General features: G+C 48.2%; 1 protein-coding gene across 2 annotated transcripts in view; it reads right to left on the bottom strand.

Moving 5' to 3' along the window:
• The window catches only part of LOC146172134 (uncharacterized), an 80,106-nt gene that overhangs the window by 25,117 nt on the left and 32,089 nt on the right, over positions 1-22,900 (bottom strand). Inside the window, exon 6 of one of the 2 annotated variants that reach the window (XM_084586072.1) lies at positions 13,516-13,671. The exons of the other annotated variant lie outside the window; for it this stretch is intronic. Within the exon in view, the coding sequence (XP_084442198.1) occupies positions 13,542-13,671 (130 nt within the window). The 3' untranslated portion in view covers positions 13,516-13,541. Of the gene's footprint in view, positions 1-13,515; positions 13,672-22,900 lie in introns of those variants that run through there. 2 annotated transcript variants of the gene reach the window in all.

Here is a 22,900-nt window from a genome sequence, read left to right as displayed (position 1 = left end):
GACACCGTGCGTCTTGCATGATAGCTGCAGTGTACAAAAATTTTTGTCCTGCAGTCAGTAGCAGTAAAGTACACTATACTCCATTTCATACATCAAGTGTAACACTGCCAAAACTACAACTCTTGTTTGCACTCTCCGCATTCGCAATGAAAAATAGTGCCTGCTCTTGATGAGAGCAAATAATAGTTATTTTGTCTGCAAGCTTAATACATCTTACATTTGCCATCAACTTCATAAAGAGCACCTTTTTTAGGGAGAAAGGATCGGATTCGGTGAATTTGTATGTTTTTATGACGTTTTCGTTCGTGTCGCGTTTTCACTGCCCCGCAACCTTGTCAGCTGTGCCACTAGATGGCACTGGCTGTGCCCTCCGTGCTGCGCATCTCTTTTTAAGAAAATGGTTCTTCGTTGCGCATTTTTTTTTATAAGATCTGCACTGCGAAGATGTCTAGGCACGTGAAGCAAGTTATTGCAAACGTGTATGCTCGGAATAGAGTCCGTTTCCGCAAGAACAACTCGGCCACAAAACGAGCGTGTAGTGATACGCCTCCATTTTTTTTCTTGCAAACTACTTGTGTAGCTTTCGCTGTGTTGCACCTGATGTATAAAACGGAGCATAAAGACGGGTGCTCATAAGTGTTCGAGAACAAATACTTCAAGCGGGCTAGCTGTTTTTGTCGACCCATGAATGCCCACACTGTCGCTGACACGTATAATTCCACTGCGCACGCCCCTAAGGAAACCTTTAACATGTGATTAATACATACTACTTTGTGATGTAGCAGAACACATAACATGAATGCTTACCGATTACCGACAAACTCGACGGCAAGACAGTTAAGGCTGTCACACCACATATCGCTGCTTTCATGCCAACATGGATCCATATACAGACCTCATCCGACCGACAGAGCGCTAGTAGGAAACATTTGTTATGCGAGAGGGTAATGAGCACAAAATACCTGTTTGGTGACAAAGCCATATGGGTACCACTAAGTCTGTATATGCGCACTTATATAACCCTAAGTTTCAGATCTTTGCTGTGTACTTCTTATTGACGAACGCATTCTTGATATAAAAGTGCTAATATCGCATTATTGTCCATTCAGTGTTCGCTTGAGGTAGTAGGCTGCATCGATTTACTCTTTTCAGCTATATCTACATAAGCCACGAGAAGACGACAAGCAGACGACGAAGCGTGGAAGAGCACGTGCTCTCCTGATTGGCCAAGAAGGTGCCTGCCTTTGCTAGTGCTGAAGCTTAGTTATGGGGTGGGGTATACAAAGACGCTAAGAAAGCATGCAGCTTGGTTAAGAAATATGTGCTATCGCAACCGACAGTGTCGACGATCATCCGCTCCACTGAGAAGTTTGACAAAGAAAAGTGCTCGCTTGACAGCAGGCACAAACCCGTTCGACAAGGTGCCTTTAAGGAGGAGGTGGAGAAGGCCCTCTACGAATAGTTTCTTGGTGCCCGTGCCCAGAACTTGCCTATCACCGGGCCTACTTTGTCTACAAGACAAAGCAGTTTGCCCTGCTGATTAGCCAGGTGGCGGCTGGATACAGTGCTTCAAAGGGAGACATGGGATTGACTACAAAGCCACCACCAACAAGGGAACTTCAATGCTTCTAATTGGGCTCGTTGGTGAACGGTGCTAGCGGACAAGACAGGGGGATAGGATTAGCGTGTGTCATGTCAGGACTAGCGTGTGTCCTGTCCACCTATTTTTTGTGTGTCTTGTGCGCTAGCACCATGTCGGAGGGAGCTTTGCTTGACGTGGAGGCGAAGAAGTGGCTGCAGGAAATGTTGCCCGTATCCTCGATAACTGCGTTGACACCGACAAATACAATGGCGACGAAACGAAAATGTTTTTCTAGATGCCCTCCAAGACGTATGCACTGAAAGAAGACATGTGCAAGGGCAACAAAAACAGCAAGCTGCACCTCACCATGTTTTTGTGCGCCTACATCAACGGGAGTGACAAGCGCCCTGCTGTTTCCACAGTGCTGCCAGGATACCAGTACGCGACCATAACAATCGCAAGGCATAGATGATGCGAGAATGTTTTCGCGAGTGGCTGTTGGCGTTTGGTTAGTGCATCGAGCGATCGATAAGGAAGGTGACACTTGTCCTGGATAACTGTAGTGCCCATTACTCCATGTTCAATCTCTCAAACGTGAGTTTTTTAATGGCAAGCTTGCAGCCCAGAGATGCTGGCGTGATCGCCAATTTTAAGATGATGTATTGTCGTCACGTTCTGAGCAAGGTTAGTCTTGTTGATGGACATGGCTCGCGCAGACAAGCAAGGAGCAACTAGACTTGAAAATCAACCTGCTGATGGCCGTGCAGTTTATATTTGATGCGTCGTCCGAAGCTGGCACTCCTATGGTGCGGAACTGATTTAAGAAGCCATGCTTTGTCTGAGGCAGGAGTGAGACGAAGCCTGCGAAGTACCAACCAACGAAGTGATGTCACAACTTTGGTTCATAGGCTATGAGGATCCTTCACGACTCGAATAGTTTCTGCATGCGAACGAGGCATTAATAACAGAACTTCTCACCGATGAGGCGATCATCATGAATGTGCTTGAATCGGACAGTGACGACGACAGCGATGATGCAGGCAGGCTGCCTAAACGTTGTCCTCGCAGGTAGCCCTGCAGTTGATTCAGTCCCTCTGGAGCTTCGTTTTCGCAAGAGATATTCCACTGCACTACGTGGAGTACCTGGATGCCATGGAGAAGGATGTCGGCAAGCTTCGAATGAGGTAAGCAAGGCTGACGAACATGGGGCTTCCTCGTGCATGCCAGTGAGAATTACGTGGCACAATGCTCGTGGCAATTTCACCCCAGCATTTGTTCCGGATTTCTCAACCTGAGTGGTGGCCATGGCAACTTTGTTGTATTTTATACAAGGGCCCTTTTGGGCCACCAAAACAATGCCTCGGCGGGGTCACGGCGGCGATGCTCTCCGTGACCCCTCTGCAGTTATGCTTTCTATCGTGCAACTCATTTACAACAATTATCAGTTACAACAATGAACTTATGTGGTGCTTGAATATTGTTATACATAGACATGACTGCGTTTCACTACCCCAGTAGCCGTAAATGTCATTTTTGGTAGCCTTAGGCTCCGTCACATTGCTATGGGATTGAAATTCTAACTTCTAAAACTGCTGCATGTTTACCGACCCATCGACGCCAGTAACAAATATTACCAAGATCTCCCTCAAGTTATATAGCCCAAACCCAGATGTTACAGATGCACCTGCTACATTATCTGGGAATATGAACGTGGTTCCAACCATGAAAAAAAGGTAAAAACAACATCACGGTGCATAAATGATGTAACAGAACACCAGCAACTTCAAGAAGCCGCATAATGCAACACATGCATTAAAAGCAAGTGGCACTTAAAACATGACCGTACTAATAAAAATATAACCTGTTAATTTATGTGCGTCTACTTTCCCGCTTCAATTGAAGCCTTGCAATGAATGACACCATTAATTTTGCCGTAAGATAGACATGCCCCAATGTCAGTGTTTGTAGCACCTTTCAAATCAATCTCCATAGATCACACTGATGGCACACACATTTTTGGAATAAAGCTACCCATTTAAATCGGCCCCAAAATGCTAAAGTTCACTGCCAATGCTAAGCAGCATAGCAAACAATAAGGAAAAGGAACTCAAAGAAAAATAAAAATTCAACCAAGACCATTATTCGGAGTGAACAAGTATGCACATGCTTTCCTTTATTTCATTAGTTGTGACCCCACGACTGGATTGAATTAGCCACTAAATAGAACTGCAGGTTGCCAACATGGCTTTTATTATTCACCAAATCTAGCACCCTCCAAACTTCTGTGGCTAGTCACAGCATTTTGGCATGGCGTAGCACAAAAATATTGTTACGAAGACAACGAAGCAGGCAGTGGCGCAGGGTGTAGAGCTCGTGCTAGGCCTGCTGGCCATTAAAGCAGATTTCATCATCATGTCATCACGTCCTGTTTCTGTTGTGTCGTGTTCCATTGCTTGCCATATGCCACCCAGCAACATTTGGTTGGAGGTGCGGTTCATCCCCATCCTTGCCTTGCACCGTCGATCGATGCCAACCGTACGGCAGGTCCATCGGCCGAAAGCCCATGGAGGCTTGAAAGGCAGCTCGTTTCTATCCCGAAGGAGGGAAGATGGGAAAGGTTGGTCGCCGCAGCCGGAAACAAAGTGCCACTCCCCCGCCGTCGCCGCCGCTTCAACGCATTTGGCAGCGGTCGCACGCCGGCACCCGCTAGACCCGTCTCAGTCTTCAGCTTCTGAATAATCTGCTCCAAACTTCGGCTGGAGCCCCATTCACAACAGTACCAACACAGCGCGGGACGAAGTGTGCCAGCTTCGCGCTCAAGCACTAAGTTTTGAACGCATGATAGAGAACATACCAGTACGTCAGTGACACTGAGGGGGGGGGGGGGAGAGGGGAGCATAAAAACGTAGCGGTATGTTCGTGACAGCAAAAGGGTTAAGGAGGGACACAGGTCTTAGAACGGCCATTGGCAAAAACACATTTTCAAAATGTTTGTACTCTTGAGCACCTGCCTTGTAAATATTAATGCTGAATTCAACCGGGAAATATGGTAAAAGCGACTTTCTAAACAGCACGGGAGCCACTAAATGTGCAAAATTTGTTCGAACTTCCCGCGCATGCCGCGGGTGAAACAGCTGGCCAATAACCGCCACCTTGGGCTCGTTTTGAAGTTTGTTTCTTTGTGCATATTTTGTGGCCCCTCAAAATGGCATCAGTCAAGGAGAGCGAACGCGCTCAGCAGTTTTTCGATTCCCTTTCTTGCGCTGCTGATTGACCAGAGCTCTTGCGCGCTAGGCGAGCCTACCGTTCCAGGTCTCCCATTGGCCGACCCGACAGGCGTGTCGTTTTTTCTTTGTTTTATTTTTGCACTTTTGCCGTCGTGATACTCGCTTCGTGCGTCTGACCGCATCTCTTTTTGTGCAGTGCTCGCTTAGCGAGATCATTTTAGTTTCACCATTCCTACGTAGCATACTTCGAGGGCACAAAGTAGTTATGCCGGGAGACGCGCGTTTGATGATGAGGACGCGCCATGCGTTTGGGAGGAAGAAGCGTCAGCCACCCATTGCAAAACGCGGTTTGACGTTGGTATGTTCAACCATACCGGATGAAAACAGCTCGCTGCCACAGCGAGCGTCGCTTGCCCTGTTGCCTGCCCCCTGTTCTACCATGCCGGATGATGAGTGTTCCGAACTGCAGCGATCATCGCCTGCCCCATCAAATACCCAACGTTCGACTGCAACGAAGGAAGATTGTTCGAAGCCGCAGCTAGCGTAGCCTGCCACATTGCCTGATGAACTTGCTCCAGAATCGAGGCCCGGTCCCAACGCGTCTCGTCGACTTGACACGGAAGTTTACACAGCGGAGAAGGTCGCCACGCGTACGGAAATGCAGACATGGCCAAGCGCGGCATTGATGCTAGGCCGGCAACGCAGTGCAAATTTGACCTCCTTGAAGTGAATCTGGTGCACACGGAGGAGGCAGAATCGGGAAGTTTATCGTGGTGGACATGGCGGTGCTGAAGGAGCTTTTTGCGCAAGTAAAGTGTGGCAAGTGCGGGCTGTCTGCACTCGATCTGAACAAGTCCGACAAGCAATACAGTCTATTTCTTGTTAAGCACCTCAAGAGAAGAATTACAAATAATAATCAATCAATGGTAGCCAAAGCAGAAAGGTTGGGCTAAAAAGCATAGACAGAAAATTAAAGGAATGGTCAGCAGCCTCGAAAAAAAACAGGTTTTTGCAGTTGCTAGCTAGCCATTGATAGTGGTAAGAAATTACATCTACTTAGAAAAGTATTTGTTGCGATTCGGGAGCACAAAAGTGAAAAGACTAGAATAACTTTGGAACGGAGCGCATTTGGCGGTTTTCATGAATTGGAGCCTAGCAGCATGCCTCGGGAGTTAACTATATAACAGAAGTATCTTATCGATACTTCCCTATATAGCAGAGTTTTCAACGTAAATTGACAACTAAGATATCTATGGAAGGGAAAATGATAAAGCTAAGGTTGTGTCAGCCAGATGGCGTCGAATGATCAGGCCACTCACACACCCAGACGATGCAACGCCATCCACAGCCGACACTTTCCCCAGAGAAGGAAGGAGAGAGGGAAGAGAAGAAGAAGAAAGGAAGAGAGCGACTACAGGAAGAAGGAAAAGAAAATGAAACTGGAAGTGACGTGCTCAGCGTGCGACTATTGTGTGGCATGTTTTTCATCGCCGAGGGCTAAAGGACCTGCTATGATCACACCCTTTGAGGTGAACATGAGGGCCATGAAAAGTATCCAGAGCATCGGAAAAGGTGTTACGGCCTTCTCTGATTTCTGCGCCGCAATGAACCTCTCACACAGAGGTCTCCACCACAATACGTTACAAGCCTACCTAAAGGAAGTGGTCGAGGTTTGTGAGGGCACTGTGGCAGCCTCTGAAGCTGCTAGTGTTAGTGTTTAGTATCCTGTACAAAACTCGATCAACTTAGAAAAAAGCATTTCCCACAGTTCAGTGATAACTACATTCCCCTACACCCTAGCTTACTCTTAAGAAAAAATTCACTGGTTAAAATGTCTTTTCTCGTTGATTTCTTAAAAGATGCCAACCTTCTAAACCTACTCAAGTGTATTAAAATAATCACTTGCTTCCTTTCACCAAACAGATATGTAAACCCCGAGTTTGGTGCATGGTGGCCTTAGCTGCCTATGTGCCATAAAACACAACACCCAAAATTCTCGCGGACGCAGCCATTTTTTGCCTTGAGAGCAGTCACGTGAATGCCACTCACGCGCGGGGGCTGACGGGTCTTGTCGGGCAGTAGGTTCGGCCAGTTCAGCGTGGTTTGGTCAGCTGCCCTTTTCACGTGCATAGCGGCAAGAGCGGCTTAGTGATTGTGTGGTTCTGTTTCGTCGCGCTATGTGCTTTGATTTTTGTTGTGTATGTGGTGTCTGCAATGCTTGCTCCGCAACAAAGCTGAATGCAGCCGCAGTGACCAATGGCTTATGCGATGCGTTCAGCAGCTCGAGGACGCTTTTGTCGGGCCAAATGCCAATGTGAAGCAGGCAAGTATTACCCCCCCCCCCCAGTTCTTTCTTCTAAAATAATAAAATTCAGCTTTTCCTGAGAATTTTTTTGCGTTTATTACAAAAGCTCCCCTTGAGCAGTGGAGCGTCGACGGGCGCGACGGGCCGATGGCCACCAAAGCAATTTTGCTCGTCGCCGTCGCGCTAAGGTTCTGGGTTTTTAGAAAATTTCGCATGTCACCCAGAAGCAGCTCGCGAGACAGCCAATCACAGAAGGCTTTGAGCTGCTCAATTTCAGTCGTGGCTTTTTTTTTTTTTTTCCAAGCGAAATTTGTTTTCCTAGTCTGGTTTGAGTGAAGAACCTGCAGAAGCTCACTTCGTCTGATCCATGCATATATGAGCGCATCGAGATAATTCAGTAAAAACTTGTTAGGGTAGTAAAGGAAAATAAAAAGGCTAGTGTGGCTAGATATTGTCACTTTTTCAAAAGGAACAGGAGAAAGCCACTGCTGGCAATGCAAGTATGCATCACTGTGTAGCAGCACACCGCTGCGCTGCGACCTTTTTCTTTTTTAAACACAATGCGTAAATATTTTATCAGTGTTATTGTATTTCAAGCTGTGTAATGTTAGAAACAGGATATAGCCTAACTATACTCCCCTTGACTGAATGACGACGGGATGGTAACAAAGCAACGCTGAAAACGCACCTCTGTCGCAGAGTCCCGTCGCTCCGTGCGGTGTGCACCAGTGGCAACGACAGGCATTGGTGGCAGCATCGCACGACGGATCACCAGAGATTGTCACCAAAAATTTGACAATTTGCTTAATTCTAAGCTCTGCATATCTCGAAATTTTTCATGGATTTTACAACTTCTAGTTAATGAGGGTTTACGTATATATCCTTTCTCATATGAACAAAGCCTCACAATGATTCCACTTATATTGCCATAGCTCCAGTGTAGCAAAAGGCAAAGGTTCTCTCAAATTGAGAGTGCGTTTTTCTCAGTGCTGTTTCAGGACACTGTACTCAGCCTTACTGGGCTTTTTCTCTACATTCTCACTGAGTGACAATGGCAAACTTAATATCATTGCAGTCACGTGAAAAGATCAGTTAATGATCCAATATCACTCTGTCGAGATTTTGCAAATTTCCATTAACCCTTGGAGGGTTTTTGCCAGAAAAGTATGGCGGCGGTTTTCCATCCCTCAAGGTTTTTGCCATACCGGTCTAATGATGCATGCTCATTGGGAGGTGCTGCCACCTCCTAAGACTTACAAGAAGCGCTTGAAATTTATTACGCTGCCTTCTTGCGAAGATAAACGTGATTGCTAGCTACAGCGTGTCGCCCGGCCCCATAGCGGTTTCGGCTTCGCCACCTGATGACGATGGAGGCACAAAACTTGATTTATATAATTATGGGCGCTTCCAATAAGCAACTGATTGCTAGCTGCAGCTTGTGGCCCGGTGGTGAGGGCCTTGCATGGTTTCGGTTACCCCCCCCCCCCCCCCCCCCCCCCCGTGATTGCAATGGAGGCGCACAAAACTTGATTTTTATCCTTATGGCCACTCCCAGTGCAGGGGCCACAGAAACCATCTTTATTGGGGCTGCTGTTAGCTTGTTTATAATCGATGCATGTGAGGTATTTCTGCTCTCCTTGCAGTTTTCTGAGGATCCTGAGATTGCAGTGTCAAGCAACGTTGACTCCAAAATACGGTTCCTAATATTTTCTATAACTTTTCCTTGACTTTACTCATATTGAACTTTCAAAATCCACAATAAAGTAATTTCACCCTCTGCGAAAGCAAAAGTTTTTTCAAAAAAATTTGACCCTCAAAGGGTTAAAATATTGCATGTCCAAAATTTTGCTGATTTCCTAATGGCATACACTATCTGGGCCAAGGGTAATGGCGAATGCTTCAGTTTTAGTTTACATAGTCAAAATCCGAAGACAGTTTTGAAAATGGGAACAGCATGTCATTTTTGCTCAGAAATATCAAGTGAGGCTACTGATCATTCAAGTTATAATATGTGGTCAAGCTTCAAATGCTGTTTTCTCAGTTTCATATTTTTGGTCGATCTGTACAGTCGTACGCAGGGTTTTGATAGCTTCTTTTTAGTTCACACTAATAACTTTGGTACCATTTTTTTCAGAGAAAATGAGTTACCGATGACATTTTTAACTTTTTCGTTTAGGCAATGGATAAATATCAATCTGAGATTAGCTTAATGAGTTCCAGTGTCAAATAATGAAGCCTTTTACTCTCGACATATGTGAGGATGATGTGCCTTTAGAGGCAAATGAAGAATGTCATCGGGAATGGGAAGTCATTGGCTATCAATCCATGCAATTAAAAGCAATGAGAAAGTTTATTAAATCTACGTAATAGATTCACTAATTATGCTCTGGACTTTGTTAGATGACTTTTGATCTAAGACCACCAGCTCAATTATGATTACATTTTGAAATCAGGAGAGAAAACCACATCTGTGTGCAAAGTTTCATGAGATTCTAGCCATAACTAAAAAAGTCAGTTTTAAGACCCTCGTCACCCCTTAAACCCAAAGATATGTGGGCCTTCATGTGCATGAGGATACTGAGCACGTTCACTAACAGAAGGTTCAAGAGGCGGAATCAGAAATAATGCAGCAATAACAACCTTTCAGAAGCACAAGCAAACAATGCGTGCTGTACCTCGATGTGTGCAGTAAATTGCCAGCAAATAAATCGATTAGAAAAGGCGAAGTTATGACCCCGCATGCTGTGAGAGAGTTGACGCATATAAACGCATGTTATGGCATGCCAAGAAGGTGAAAAGTACAGAGAAGCACATATAGCTTAACTAAATATTGACGCCAGCATCAAGCTTCCCTCTGGCGAACGGCCACCTGCTGCACCACGTTGCAGCACAATACGGAGAAAGAATCACGTAGGCAGGTGTCGCACTATTTTTCCACTGCTTAATCATCAAAGAGAGCGAGAATGAAGGGTACAGGTGTTCTCTCAGCGGATACCCTCAGCACCAGCACACAACGGAGTGCACATCTGATAGCTGCGCCATGATAGCGGAAAGCAGCCGCTCCCCGGCTATTCAGAACGGCCTAGGAAAGTTTGATTGACCCTGTATATTACCATGAACACAGATAAGGGGAAGAATGCCTTTTTAGATTAAGCATCAAAATTGTAAACTACCTATCAGCATGCACTGAAACTTTGGAGAAAATGCGCGGTGATGAAATAGTCAAACCCGGATATATTGAACTCGAAGGGGATCACAAAATAGTTTGATATGTCGATAATTCGATATACAGAAATCGACTTGAGACGCCACTTGCGATTGTGAAATATGATACTGTATTTGTCGCGTAATCAACCCACTCGCATAATGAACTCACCCCCACTTTTGCCCATGAAAATTTAACAAAAAAAAACCTTCGGTGCCGCGTCCCTCCATTACGGCCATTGCATCCACAGCTCATTTACTGGCAGTGCACCAAGATGCTGTACAGCAATAGCACCAGGGCGTGTTTATCTTTTGACTATACTTTTGATAGATCAAGTGGTGATGGGGAGTGAACTTGGCAGAGTACCCGTGATGACATTGCACAAGCCTGGGTAAATTTATCACGCCACGCTTGGAGCGGGCGTAGTCCACTGCCACAAAATCACTGGAAAGCGTGATAGCTGCAAATGCCGTTTGAAGCGAACAGTGCTAAAAGCCGGTGTTAGCTGACTGCGTGCTTTCTTGATTCATAGATGCAAGAATGGATAACTCGTAAAAAAAAAAAAAAATCTGGCGCTTCTTAACATCCGCGGCTGCCATAGCATACGCTAAATGACACGTTCAGCATGACAAGAATGGTCAACTCTTGGAAAAAAAATGCTGCTTCTTAACGTCCACAGCCACCACAGCATAAGCTACGCCGGACTCACGGAAAAAAAAAAAAAATCTGCCGCCATAGTTTATGCACGTTCAGCACAACGACACGAGATGTGCATCACGCACCATTGCCGCGCGCACAGCGTTCACAACACAAACTGGAGAAAGCGTGTGCCACGGGCCGAGCTGGCTTGTCCATACATGTGTAGTGCCTGCTGCTGCGAACGAAGACCGGGAAAGAAAGAGGAAGGGGAGAGATAAAGCTTGGCAGAAGAAATCAGCCACAACAATACATAGCGAGTGTCCTACTCGCAATACGACACCACGCTATAACACAAACGTGGTCCGGTCGTCCATCGACCTCCACAGTTTGCGACCTAGAAATCCACACCTTCTAACGCAGCAGCATCCCAAGATGGCAGGCTGGCAAGACCCAGCATCCAGTGTTCTGGCCAGCAAGCGTCAACATGTGATTCGCTCAACTGCAGGCTGTGATGTCCTTGAATGGCATTACGAATCAGCCACTTGCATTACGACACCACGCTATAACACAAACGTGGTCCGGTCGTCCATCGACCTCCACAGTTTGCGACCTAGAAATCCACACCTTCTGACGCAACAGCATCCCAGGATGACAGGCTGGCAAGACCCAGCATCCAGTGTTCTAGCCAGCAAGCGTCAACATGTGATTCGCTCAACTGCAGGCTGTGATGTCCTTGAATGGCATTATGAATCAACCACGCAGTCCTCAGCAACCTTATCTCATCCCACCTCCTGTGTTGACTCACTTGCCTTGCCTCAGGACGCCGCCCATATGATGAACTGTGCACTGCCATCCTGGCATACTTCATCCTATCCTGCTGCCACTCTAAGTACCTGCTTTCACCCCCGTCTGTGCCAGCATTGCACTCGCCTCCGGCTGCATCCTGGGGGCACAGCACGCTGCAGCCATCAACAGTTGGTGCCCTGCCACTTCTGCCAAGCGTCTCCGATACTCTTGCAAGAAACGCATCGGGCGCTGCCACAATGTCACCGCGGCAGCACGTCCTCATGGTCCAAACATGCCAGCAGGACTTTTCAGTGGCTTTAAGTCCACTGCCATGCCCTGTCAAGCTGGGTGAGGTGCCTGGCCTACTGTTTGCCATGTTGGCAAACGCAGTGATGGGTGTGCCTCACAGCACTCTGCTCAACTGCACAAATGTGCCTCCCCTGAACAGCACCACTGGCCAGGCCATTGTTAGCCTGATGGACCAATGGCCTCTGGAACCCTGCAACGCAGTTCGTTTGCCTGTAGTGGTACCGCTACCCCTTGAGCTCTCCCATAAAGAGTGCCCCATTCCTTAGCTGCCAGTATCTGAAGCATCACCTCCACATCTCTGGTTACACCTTCCATACGCAATGCCATCAGCTGCACAAGATTGTATGTTGCACACCAAATGTTGCCCGCAAATCCCAATGAAGGTGCATTCATCACTGCAGCATTCCCCAGCTAATTCAATGGTCAGAGCCAGGCCCTCAAGCTTGGCCTTCAATATGTCCATGGACAGTGCTTATCATCCTTGGGTGAATCTTTATGCTGGTCACATCCCTCTGCGCGTTCCCCTTATGGCACCACTTGTCCACTGCACAGCAGCCAGCCTCGACCACCTGAGATTGCTTACCCACCAAATGGCCCTTTACAGACCTTCAAACTGAACTGAACTTACTAGCATCCCTTTTTCATGCCTATTATTTGTTTTGATCATGTTCTTCACCGTCCTTTTTTTATTTCTTCTATTGACTGATCGACTGGGGGAAGCCCTGTAACGATGCGCGTGCCAGCACTGGCCGCGTGCCGAAGAGTGAAAGAGGCAGCGCCGACGCAAGTGCTGCAGAATTTGCCCTTAAGTTGGATGCTGCCACTCTTCCAGCTTTGATTTAATAAATGTAGCCATAGCGGTTGCCCTTATCCAGTGACCTCCCCATGCCAACAGGTTATTGCACAAGAATGACTTCGCTGATGAAAGCACAGCTGCTGCACACCAGAAAAATGAATGGGAACAACAAGAAACAGGCAAGAAAGCAAAGGACAATCTTCGACCATAACAGATATAAAATCTCTCAGGAATTGAACATGGACTGAGGAAAACGTGAAAAAAGATCTGATGACAGACAGATGTGCTTACTGAATGGAAAAGCCTCTGACAGAGGTCAGCCGGAGAGTTGACCATCTGGCATGCTACTCTGCACAATGCAATGAGAAAAAGAGAAGGAAAAGGGCAGTGGTGGGTGACAGTATGATTTAAGGTTAAGGGGGGCCACAGGTCTTAGAATAGCAAAAAATGGACAAAAAAACACAAATTTGAGAAAAATGCATTTTCGGAGTGTTTGCACCTTCAAGCACGTGTCCTAAAAATATCAACGCTGAATTTGATCGAGAAACATAATAAAACTGACTTTTAAAGTGCCATGGGAGCCGCAAAATGGCCCAGAAGGAGAGAGAGAGAGAGCAGAATTTTTTATTGATTCCAGCGGATGAAGAGGCTCCGGCCCTCCGTCGCTTGGGATGGATGGCGGGTGCCCCGCCTCAGACGCAGGCCGGCAGACGTTGTTGGCCGGCGGCGTCCCAGGCCAGCTGGATAACGGCTAGCTGGAGCCCAGGGTCCGAGCAGCGCAGCATGGTCTCCCAGAGTTGCGGCGTCAGATTTAGACCCCTCCTGGGAGAAAAGGGGCAGTCCCAGAGGATGTGTTCGAGGGTCCCTCTCGAGTCACAGTTTGCACAGAATTCAGATCTTTCTCCTGGGAGCATATGGCTCACCAGGAACGGGTGCGGAAATGTCCCAGTCTGAAGGCGACGCCAGGCGACGGCCTGCCTGAAATTTAGGGTAGGGGCTAGCGCAGCAGCCACCCGTCTACTGAGTCTATAATGCAGCAGAATTTCTGTGTAAGATTTGGCACACTCTATGGTCCCCGCTCCAAGCCCCCCCTCTCTGCCGCCGGCTCGGTGGTAGAGCCCTCCAGCCATGGCATGGGCGGATTCGTTGCCGGGAACGCCAGTGTGCAATGGAGTCCAAATCAGCTGTATAGTTCGCGAGATTGGTGATTGCTGTAATATTCGAATTGCCTGGGGAGCAATCAACCCACGACTGTGATTTCGTATGGCAGTTTTGCTGTCGCAGATCATGAAACGCGCCTTTGTCTGGGCGCAGGGTAGAGCTACAGCCACTTCCTCAGCTGCCTCAGGAGATCTAGTTTTCAGGGTGACCGCGGTGATCGGTCTACCCGACCCATTCGATACCGCTGCAACCATAAAGGGGCTTGCCCCTCCGGCAGCATCTACAAAGGCTACTTCCTCCGGCGGCAAGCGGCTAAATTTCTTACTGAGCATTTGAGCTCTTTTTTCCCGACGCTCCGTATGGTGTTCGGGATGCATGTTTTTTGGCAGCGGAGGTATCCATAGCCTGTCCCGTACAGCCATGTCTATTTCAGATTTTGTCCGAGCGCCTCCCCAAGTGTCGATGCCCAGTTTTTCTAGAATGGATCTGCCTGCGGCGGTTAGGCGGAGCCGTTCTACCTGTGAAGTGCGCACTGCTTCCGCGATTTCATCCCATGTGTTATGGATGCCCAGCTGCAGGAGGCTAGCGGTGGAAGTACAGCGCGGGAGTCCAAGGGCTCTTTTAATACTTGTGCGGATGAGGCTCTCTAATTTCTGTCGTTCTGCTGCCTTAAGGGGTAAGTATGGAGTAGAATAGCTGATTCGACTAATGATAAATGCCTGGATTACGCGCAGAAGGAACAAAATTTGTTCAAAATTTCATTGCGCCCTGCGGGCGAGGCAGCCGGCCGATCGCCGCCATATTGGACTTGTTTTGAAGCTTGTTTCTTTGTGAGCATTTTGAGGCATGTCAAAATGGCATCGCTCAAGCAGACCGACTGCCATTGCAGGTTTTCTGAAAGCCGTTCTCAGCTGCTGATTGGCTGGCGCACACGCTAGCGAGGTGGGCCCCGTGTCTCGCGCTTCCCATTGATCACCACGACTGGTGCCAATTTCTTTTTTGTTTAGTTCGCCATTGCGGCGGCCACTGCGCATGTTTCTTTCCTGCCCTTGCGATCATATCAACTGCTCTCGCAATCGCCAGTGACCTTCTGGACGTACGCGATAAAGAGCAAATATATATATATGCAGTCGACGACTAATTTTTCGGACTCTCAACGGACCAAGAAAATATTCGAAAAAACAAATGTGCACCAAAAAAGCTCAATTTATTGCCTATTATTCATTTTGAGGCCGGAAAAAGTGATAAATGCTTTTCTGCACCATGCTCCGCTTCCGTGCTAACAGGTCCACCTGAATTTCGCTTGCATCAGCTCAGCTTGCGTCGGCTGCGCTGCTGCAGGTGAGTCATCATCGCCCTCGCTCTCAGACTCCACAAGCACTTGGCGAATAATTCCTGCATCTATGAGCCCAGAGCACAGTTCCAACTGGTGGTCCACGTCTGTGAACTTTGTAAATGAGACAGCCCATGGAATTTCGACACCAGCAGTGAGAAGGTCGTGAATGAACTGCTCACTGCCTGACAACTGCTTGACGACGCTCTCCTCGTCCGAGGCAGCCGACTCGTCATTCAGCACAAATCCCGCGTCGTGGAAGCAATTGGGCAGCGTTGTAGGTGCTACAGACTTCCACGCATCGGCAAGGGTACTAAGTGCTCCAAGCAAATCGACAGAGTAGGTTTTCCCACTGTCGAGGCACACCACAACCACCAAACACTGAATCACAACACCGACTCCGTTGAGTGCCTTCTCGCTGTAGCGTTGCACGAAAATAAAAAAACATAAAATCCGGAAAAAGAACTGAAGCTGATTCAATAAAATGCGAGCCACAGTGACAGAATGTAGTTCTCGCATCAGCATGACCATGGCTAGGCCTACACGGCAAACACACAGAGGAACAGGCAGTAGAAGCGATCACGCTAAAAGAAAAAAAAAAAAAGCACCCACCCCGGCAGCGACATTGTCCCGGAAACGGAAGCTGCTAGGCAATCATTATAGCCTCGATCCAGCGTGTTTAGCTAAGAAACGGCACGCAAGGCCGGCACCGGTTTCGAGGCTAGCGAAGGAAAAAGTAAACAAGATGGCGGCGACACCGCTCAAAATGTGTGGCAGTTGGCCCGGCTGACGCTTTCGTACACTCTAGTGTCCGAAATTTTGAGCAGCGTAATGCATTGACTTTATAAGGTATGTCCTGGGGCCGGGAAAAAGTCCGAATAATCAAGGATGTCCGAAAAATTGGGTGTCCGAAAAATCGGTCGTCAAATGTATATATACAGTCGAACCCGGATATATCGAACTCGGAGGGAATCACGAAATAGTTCGATATATCGATAATTCGATATACAGAAATTGGCTTGGAATGGCACTTGCGATGCGAAAAAAACGATACCGTATTTCCCGCGTAATCAGCTCACTCGCATAATGAACCCACCCTCCAATTTAGCAACCGAGAATTTGGGGGAAAAAAAAAGCATTAAGGCCAGCTCGTTCACACGCAAGCAATTAAGCGATCTGAGTGACGAGCGGCAGCAACAGAGCAAAAAATTTCCAACTTGTTGGAACTGCGTCCCTCCATACAGAAAGAGATTGGTCCCTCTGCCGTTCGAGCCACCGCAGCAGCTCAAAACAAGGTTGCTGTGTCGCCGCGGCAGAAATCGCCAGTATTTTCGCTTGCATGTCGCACTCCATTTCGATCGTCTCATCCACAGCTCATTTCTTGGCAGCGTGCCAAGATGCTGCGCAGCTATAACGTCGCGGAGTGTTTATCTTTTGATAGCTCCTGCGGCGGTGGGGAGCGAACTTGGCAGACTGCCCGTGATGGCTTGATTACACAAGTCTGGTTCGATTATCACGCCGCGCTTGGGGTGGGCGTAGTCCACTGCCACAAAATCATTGGAAAGCGTGATACAGTAGCTGCAAATGCTGTCTGAAGTGAAAAATGCTAAAAGCCGGTGTCATGATCGCAGCTGACCGCGTGCTTTCATTGATTCATACATGCAAAGATAAACGACTCCAGCAAAAAAAAAGAAAAATGCCGCTTCGTAATGCCATATCTTATGCTACACTGCGCTTACAGCATGATAAAAATAGACGACTCTCACAAAAAAAAAGACCTGCCGCTTCTTGACTTCTGCAGGCGCCATTGCCACGTCAGCCGCCGCGCGCAGAGGGTTCGCAACGCACGCTGGAGAAAGCGTCCGACGTTCTGTCTGAAAACAGGCTGAGCTGGCTTGGCGCATGCGTAGCGCGTGCTACTGCGAACGAAGGCCGGGAAAGAGGAAGGGAGAGCTGAGCAAAAGAATGGGCACACCCTCGCGCTTCGCTCTGTCGTGTTTTTCCCCTCTCGTTCCCACCGGTTCTCTCTGGTTCATTCATGCACATGGCTTGCAAACGTCACATGCTGGTGTGCAGAAAACGACAACCGCAAATGCGCGCGCCTTTAGGGAATGGGTGTGGCGCTGCCCTAGCCGAAGTGTCCCCTCTCATTACTTCCGCGCGTGGCTTGAAAACGTCACGCGGCAAATGGCCACGGGTGATGCGATCGTCTTTGGGAAAGGCACACTTTCCAGTGCGTGGTGCGGAGTTCGATATATCGAGCGACCGAAGAAATTGAGTTCGATATACGTCGCGGCTTCCCTATACTTTTGCATGGGATTTTCAAGGGGATATTCCGTGAGTTCGATATAACCAAAATTCGATATATCCGGGTTCAATATATCTGGGTTCGACTATATATACAGTCGAACCCCGCAATAACGAAACCGCCGGGGAAGGAAAACCTTTTCGTTGTCGCGAGAATTTCGCTGTCGCGAAAATGGACAAATAAGCACACCCATTACCTTCCAGAACCAAGATTTAATTAAAAAAGTCGCTTATTTTGCTCTGCTTGACATTGCTGTGCAGGAGCTTGACGACTCTGGCTTCACAGCTTGATAAGCTATGCATAGCTTCGTCGTCGTCGTCGTGGTCGCCGAGAAAAGTCCGGATCACATCGAATGCATCAAGCACATCACGCGAGCTTACTTGCTTACCTTGTGCTTGGTTTTCGCTATCTTCGTCGTCACTCGCCTCATTTCCTTTGTGCACACTGTCGATAATAGCGTCGTCGCTGAATTCCTCGTGCACGATCAAGTCGGCGTCCGCACACAAAAAGTCCTCCAGTTCAACAGCCTCTGGCACCATTGTATCTACACTGCGAAGCGCGTTCCAGGCTTCGGTTAGTGGCTGCAGATCGTCACCGCTTGCAGCTTCCGGTTCTGCCAAGGCGTGCTGACCAGCTGCGAAACCGGCGTGCCTGAAGCAGTTCTGGACAAGCGTGGCCAAAGTAGCAATCCACGTGCCGGCAAGCATCTCCAGCGCCATGAAGAGGTCAATTTCCGTCGGTCGCTTGATTTCGATGTTTAGCAACATCCGCTGTATGAGCCTTCTTCGGTACGCAGACTTCACACTTTTGATAACCCCCTGATCAAAAGGCTGGATAACGGATGTGCAGTTCGCGGGGAAAAAAATCAAGCGGATGCTCGTCAGGGCAACGTCTTCAATGTGGTGCGCACTGCAGTTGTCCAAAAAAAGGCAGACAGATCTGCCCTGCTTTCGCATGTCCATATCAAAGGCTTCCAGCCAGCTTGTGAATATTGCGCGCGTCATCCACGCTTTTTGGTTTGCAGTGTACTGGACCGGAAGCTTTCGGTTACGTTTAAAACACCGTGGAGTCTTGCTCCGGCCGATCACGAGGAGGGGACGCTTGTCAGATCCATCCATGTTTGAGCATAAAAGAATGGTGACCCGCTTTTTGCTCAGCTTGCCGCCATGGCATTTTTTTCCTTTCAGGTCTCGCGTTTTTGAAGGCAACATTTCATAGAAGAAGCCCGTTTCGTCCGCATTATAAATTTCGGAGGGCTCGTACTCGTCCATTATGCCTTCGTAACTTTTTTCCATCCAGGAAGATGCTGCTTTAGCGTCTACGCTCGCCCACTCCCCCGACAACACTTTGGCGACGATGCAGTGCCGCGCTTTAAATCGACTTAGCCATCCGGCACTCGCCTTAAAGTTGTCGTGCCCCAGAATGCACGCGTAGTCAATCGCCTTTTGCTGCAGGAGGCTTCTGGACAAAGGCACCTTGTTCGCTCTCTTGTCCAGGAACCACTGAAATACGGCTTTGTCCACGTCTTCGTAGACCGGCGCTGCCAAAGTCTTGTTCTGAGCGCGCGCGCCGTTCTGGAGTGCCGCCATGATGCCATTCCTTGATTTCAGAATCGTAGAAAGCGAGCTGCACGGGATACCGAACTCCTCCGCAATATCAGTCTTCTTCCTGCCTTTTTCAGCTTCGGCGATAATTGCAGCCTTTTCCTGCAGCGTCAAAAACTTGCGCTTCTTTACAGGAGGCGGCATGTTTCCGACAGTAAAAAAAAACAACAAAAAACACTGTACACAGGCAAGTCGCGAGCGGCACAAGGCGGATGGCGAGATCGGCGAGATAGCGTGGTCGCGTGGTCGGCGTACTAGCGAAAAGAAAAAAAAAGGAGGTTCCTTGCTCTTCCCCGGTTGGCCGGCGGTGTCGTCACGTGGCGTGAAACGTCACATACATGCGTAGTGGCCAACAGACAGGCTAGCAAAAAGCAGCTTTCAGCGGGCAAAAAAAAAAAAAATGCTTTGCTATCATCATCATTACCGAACCAACCGAAAGTAAACAAAAATGGCTGCGCCGGTGCTTGTTGGCAGGTGAAATGAACGGGCTCGACTTGTCGGATGAGTGTGCTGCTGCAGTTTCGCCCATTCTATGTTCCCGACTGGCTGATGTGCCGAAAAAATGTTGCAGATCACTACCTCAAACATTCGTTAATGCGGGACTGCTTTTTAAAAACCCTTCGCTGTTGAGAGGGGACAAATGCATTGAACCCTATGGGAGTTCGCCGGGGGCGCCAGAATTTTTCGTTGTCGCGAGAATTTCGTTCTTGAGGGCCTTCGTTATAGAGGGGTTCAACTGTATATATATAGTGTAAAAGCTCGTTAATCCGGATCTCAAGGGACCAGAAAAAATGTCCGAGTTAACCGAATTTCCGAGTTAACGAGATCCGGATAAACGAGGTTTTACTGTATATATAAAAAATGAGAGCATCCGGGGAACGCTGCGTGTGCCGCTTAAGATAGAGCATAAAGCCAGGCCATCTGCCACTGCGGCACAGGTTCACCATGCTCGACGTACTGAAGTACAACGGTTATGAAGGCAGCGGGATCGTGAGTCTACTGATTCTGATATTGCAGGTAAACGGTGAAAGAATCTAGCACATAGAATCAGGAAACATGCCGTGCGTGCTCAAGAAACTGCTCGACACTGAGTGTCGTCATGAAATGAATACCGAAGTGAAGAGGAACAAACGGGCGGTAGGAACTCCAGGACAGTGGGCTGTGCGACTGCAAGCGATGGAAAGGTATAGCAGGAATAAGCAGAGCTATGCACCTACTTCGCATTTGATTAACTATGCAAATTGGTCAAAATTGTTTTTTTCCCGTGGTGCGCAATAAGTGTGGCAAATAATAAACTTCGCACCGCTGTATGCAATGGAGTGCAAATAGAAGCTTTTGCTCCAGCAAAGGGCTCTGCACATGGCTTTGCATCTGATGAACAGCAAAGTTCCACTATGGGACAGTGACCAGTTTATTAGGTCAATTTCAGAAATATATGCCAATGTGTTTAGGCTTAATGGGAAAGTTTATTAATATGGTGATACCATGTTATAGCACAATTTTAAGTATTTCTTTACCTTGTAGGGCACTGGAACAGGCATGTGAAGAAATAAATGTAGTTTCTTACGCTGATTCTAGAAGTACAGCCGAGTCCACTCATAACAATATTCAGGTGCCACAAAATTTCCATTGTTATAACCGATAATTGTTATAAACTGTTTGCACAAAAAAAAGCATAACTGCAGAGAGGGCTCACGGACGGCAAGTGACATGCGAGCTCCGCCGAGACATCGTTTTGGAGGCCTCGAAAGGGGTCTTGTAAAAAGTATGAGAAGGTTGCCGCAGCTGCCCCTCAGCTTGAGAAATCCCGAAGTAACGCTGGGGTGGAAAGAGAGAGAGAAAGATGAAACTTTTATTTAAAAGCAGAGGAGATTGGAGCACACAGGCCCCTGCGGTGAAATCGTCGCAAGCATCTCACCACGTACACCTCACTGGCTCGCACGAGAAAACCCCATGTCCGCTAACCTTGCTTGCCTCACGCGAAGCGTGTCGACATCCTTCTCCATGGCATCTAAATACACCACGTAGTGCAGCCGAAGGTCCCTCGCGAAAACAAAGCCCCAGAGGTACTGAATCAACTGCAGGGCCTCTTGTGAGAACAACGTTGAGGCAGCCTGCCTACCGCGTCATCGTCGCTATCATCGTCGTCACTGTCGTCGTCAGGCGCCTTGTCGAATGTGTCTGCGCCCACTGTCAAGCGAGGACTTTTCTTTGTAGAACTTCTCAAAGGAGCGGATGATCGTCGACACCGTCGGTTGAGATAGTGCGTACTCCTTCGCGATACTGCACTTGTCTTCTCCAAATCGATAGCCATGCGCTTTCTTTTCACTGGCAACGTTGTCCGATAATCAGCGGATGGATCAGCCATCTTACGTTTCGGCGGCGATTCAAACGAGACAAGAAACCGCGTGGCCAGGAATGACTTCGACGCAATCAACTTGCACAAACAACTAAATCCATTTACAAAACTGCGCAAAATGAGGGGCGAGCAGGTGAGTGAGCAGATAGCGGATCAGCGCTGTCGGCACGCTGGCGAAGTCCATTTGTGTTTCGGAGGGTGGTGCAGCGCAGAGCTATGGGCGCAGTCCATTTGTGTTCCGAGGGGTGGAAGGGCAGCGGAAGAAAGGCGCGCGGGCTTACAATGTGGAGAAGGCCAGAAAACAGGTTCTATTGTATAAGCGCGCGGCGGGGTGGGTGCAGCAGCTGGAATTTCTTCCTTTTTTTTTCTTTTCAAGGATTTCGCATTCAACTACTTTTTGGCACGAGAATTCAGGAGCGAGACTTCATTGTTATAACCGATAATGTGGCAAGGGGGCATTGTAGTAAGCGGGTTATTTTACCATAGAAAACATACAAAAGTGGATGGTACAGCAGGTTTTCATTGTTGTAACCGATATATTGTTAAAACCGGTATCGTTATAAGTGGACTCGACTGTACATAGCTTTATGTCAAGCTTTTGCAATTTTGGGGGGATGGTACTGTCACATATTTTGTACAGACTGTCAAAGAAGGCTAGGTTGAGACGGCAGGGTCGTGACGGCAAGGCCAGCGATGCCTTGTATAGCGTTTTAATCCGATGACAAAACCCAGGCGCGTGCGGGAGCCGGCGCCGCGGGACGATGATGATGGTATGTACAAATGAAAGAGAAAGATCATGGCATTCACAAATTAAAGAACATCCATGGAAGGCTCACACAATCTGCCCGGGGGGTCGGAAGCGGCCAGCCTGGCCGCTCCTACCTAACCGATGCATCGTGGTGCACAAATGGTTTCAGACGAGACACATGAACAATTTCAGTTCCACTGTGGCGCCGATCAGCTGGGGGATCGACAGGCGTCACTTTGTAGTTCACTGGGGAAGTTTGGCTTATGACCTCATAGGGACCTACGTAGCGGTGGTGGAATTTGTCACTAAGGCCAGGGGTGCGCAATGGTGTATAAAGCAGTACTTCGTCACCAGGACGAAAAGAGACCACTCGATGTGTAGAATCATAGCGAGTCTTGCGGTCTTCCTGGCACGCTGCTGTGTTGAGGCGGGCAAGATGACGGCATCTGGCCACACGAGATAAAAAATGGGTAGGTACTGATGTGGAGTAGTCGGGTGTAGAGAAGAAGGAAGCGTCGAGAATTGTAGTGGGATGATG

Source organism: Amblyomma maculatum, unplaced genomic scaffold, assembly GCF_055883805.1.
Source record: "Amblyomma maculatum isolate TAMU_Amacu unplaced genomic scaffold, ASM5588380v1 scaffold_13, whole genome shotgun sequence".
Lineage (NCBI taxonomy): Eukaryota > Metazoa > Arthropoda > Arachnida > Ixodida > Ixodidae > Amblyomma > Amblyomma maculatum.
Note: the sequence above shows the minus strand (reverse complement) of the source record. Positions and strands in the feature narration are given on the sequence as shown.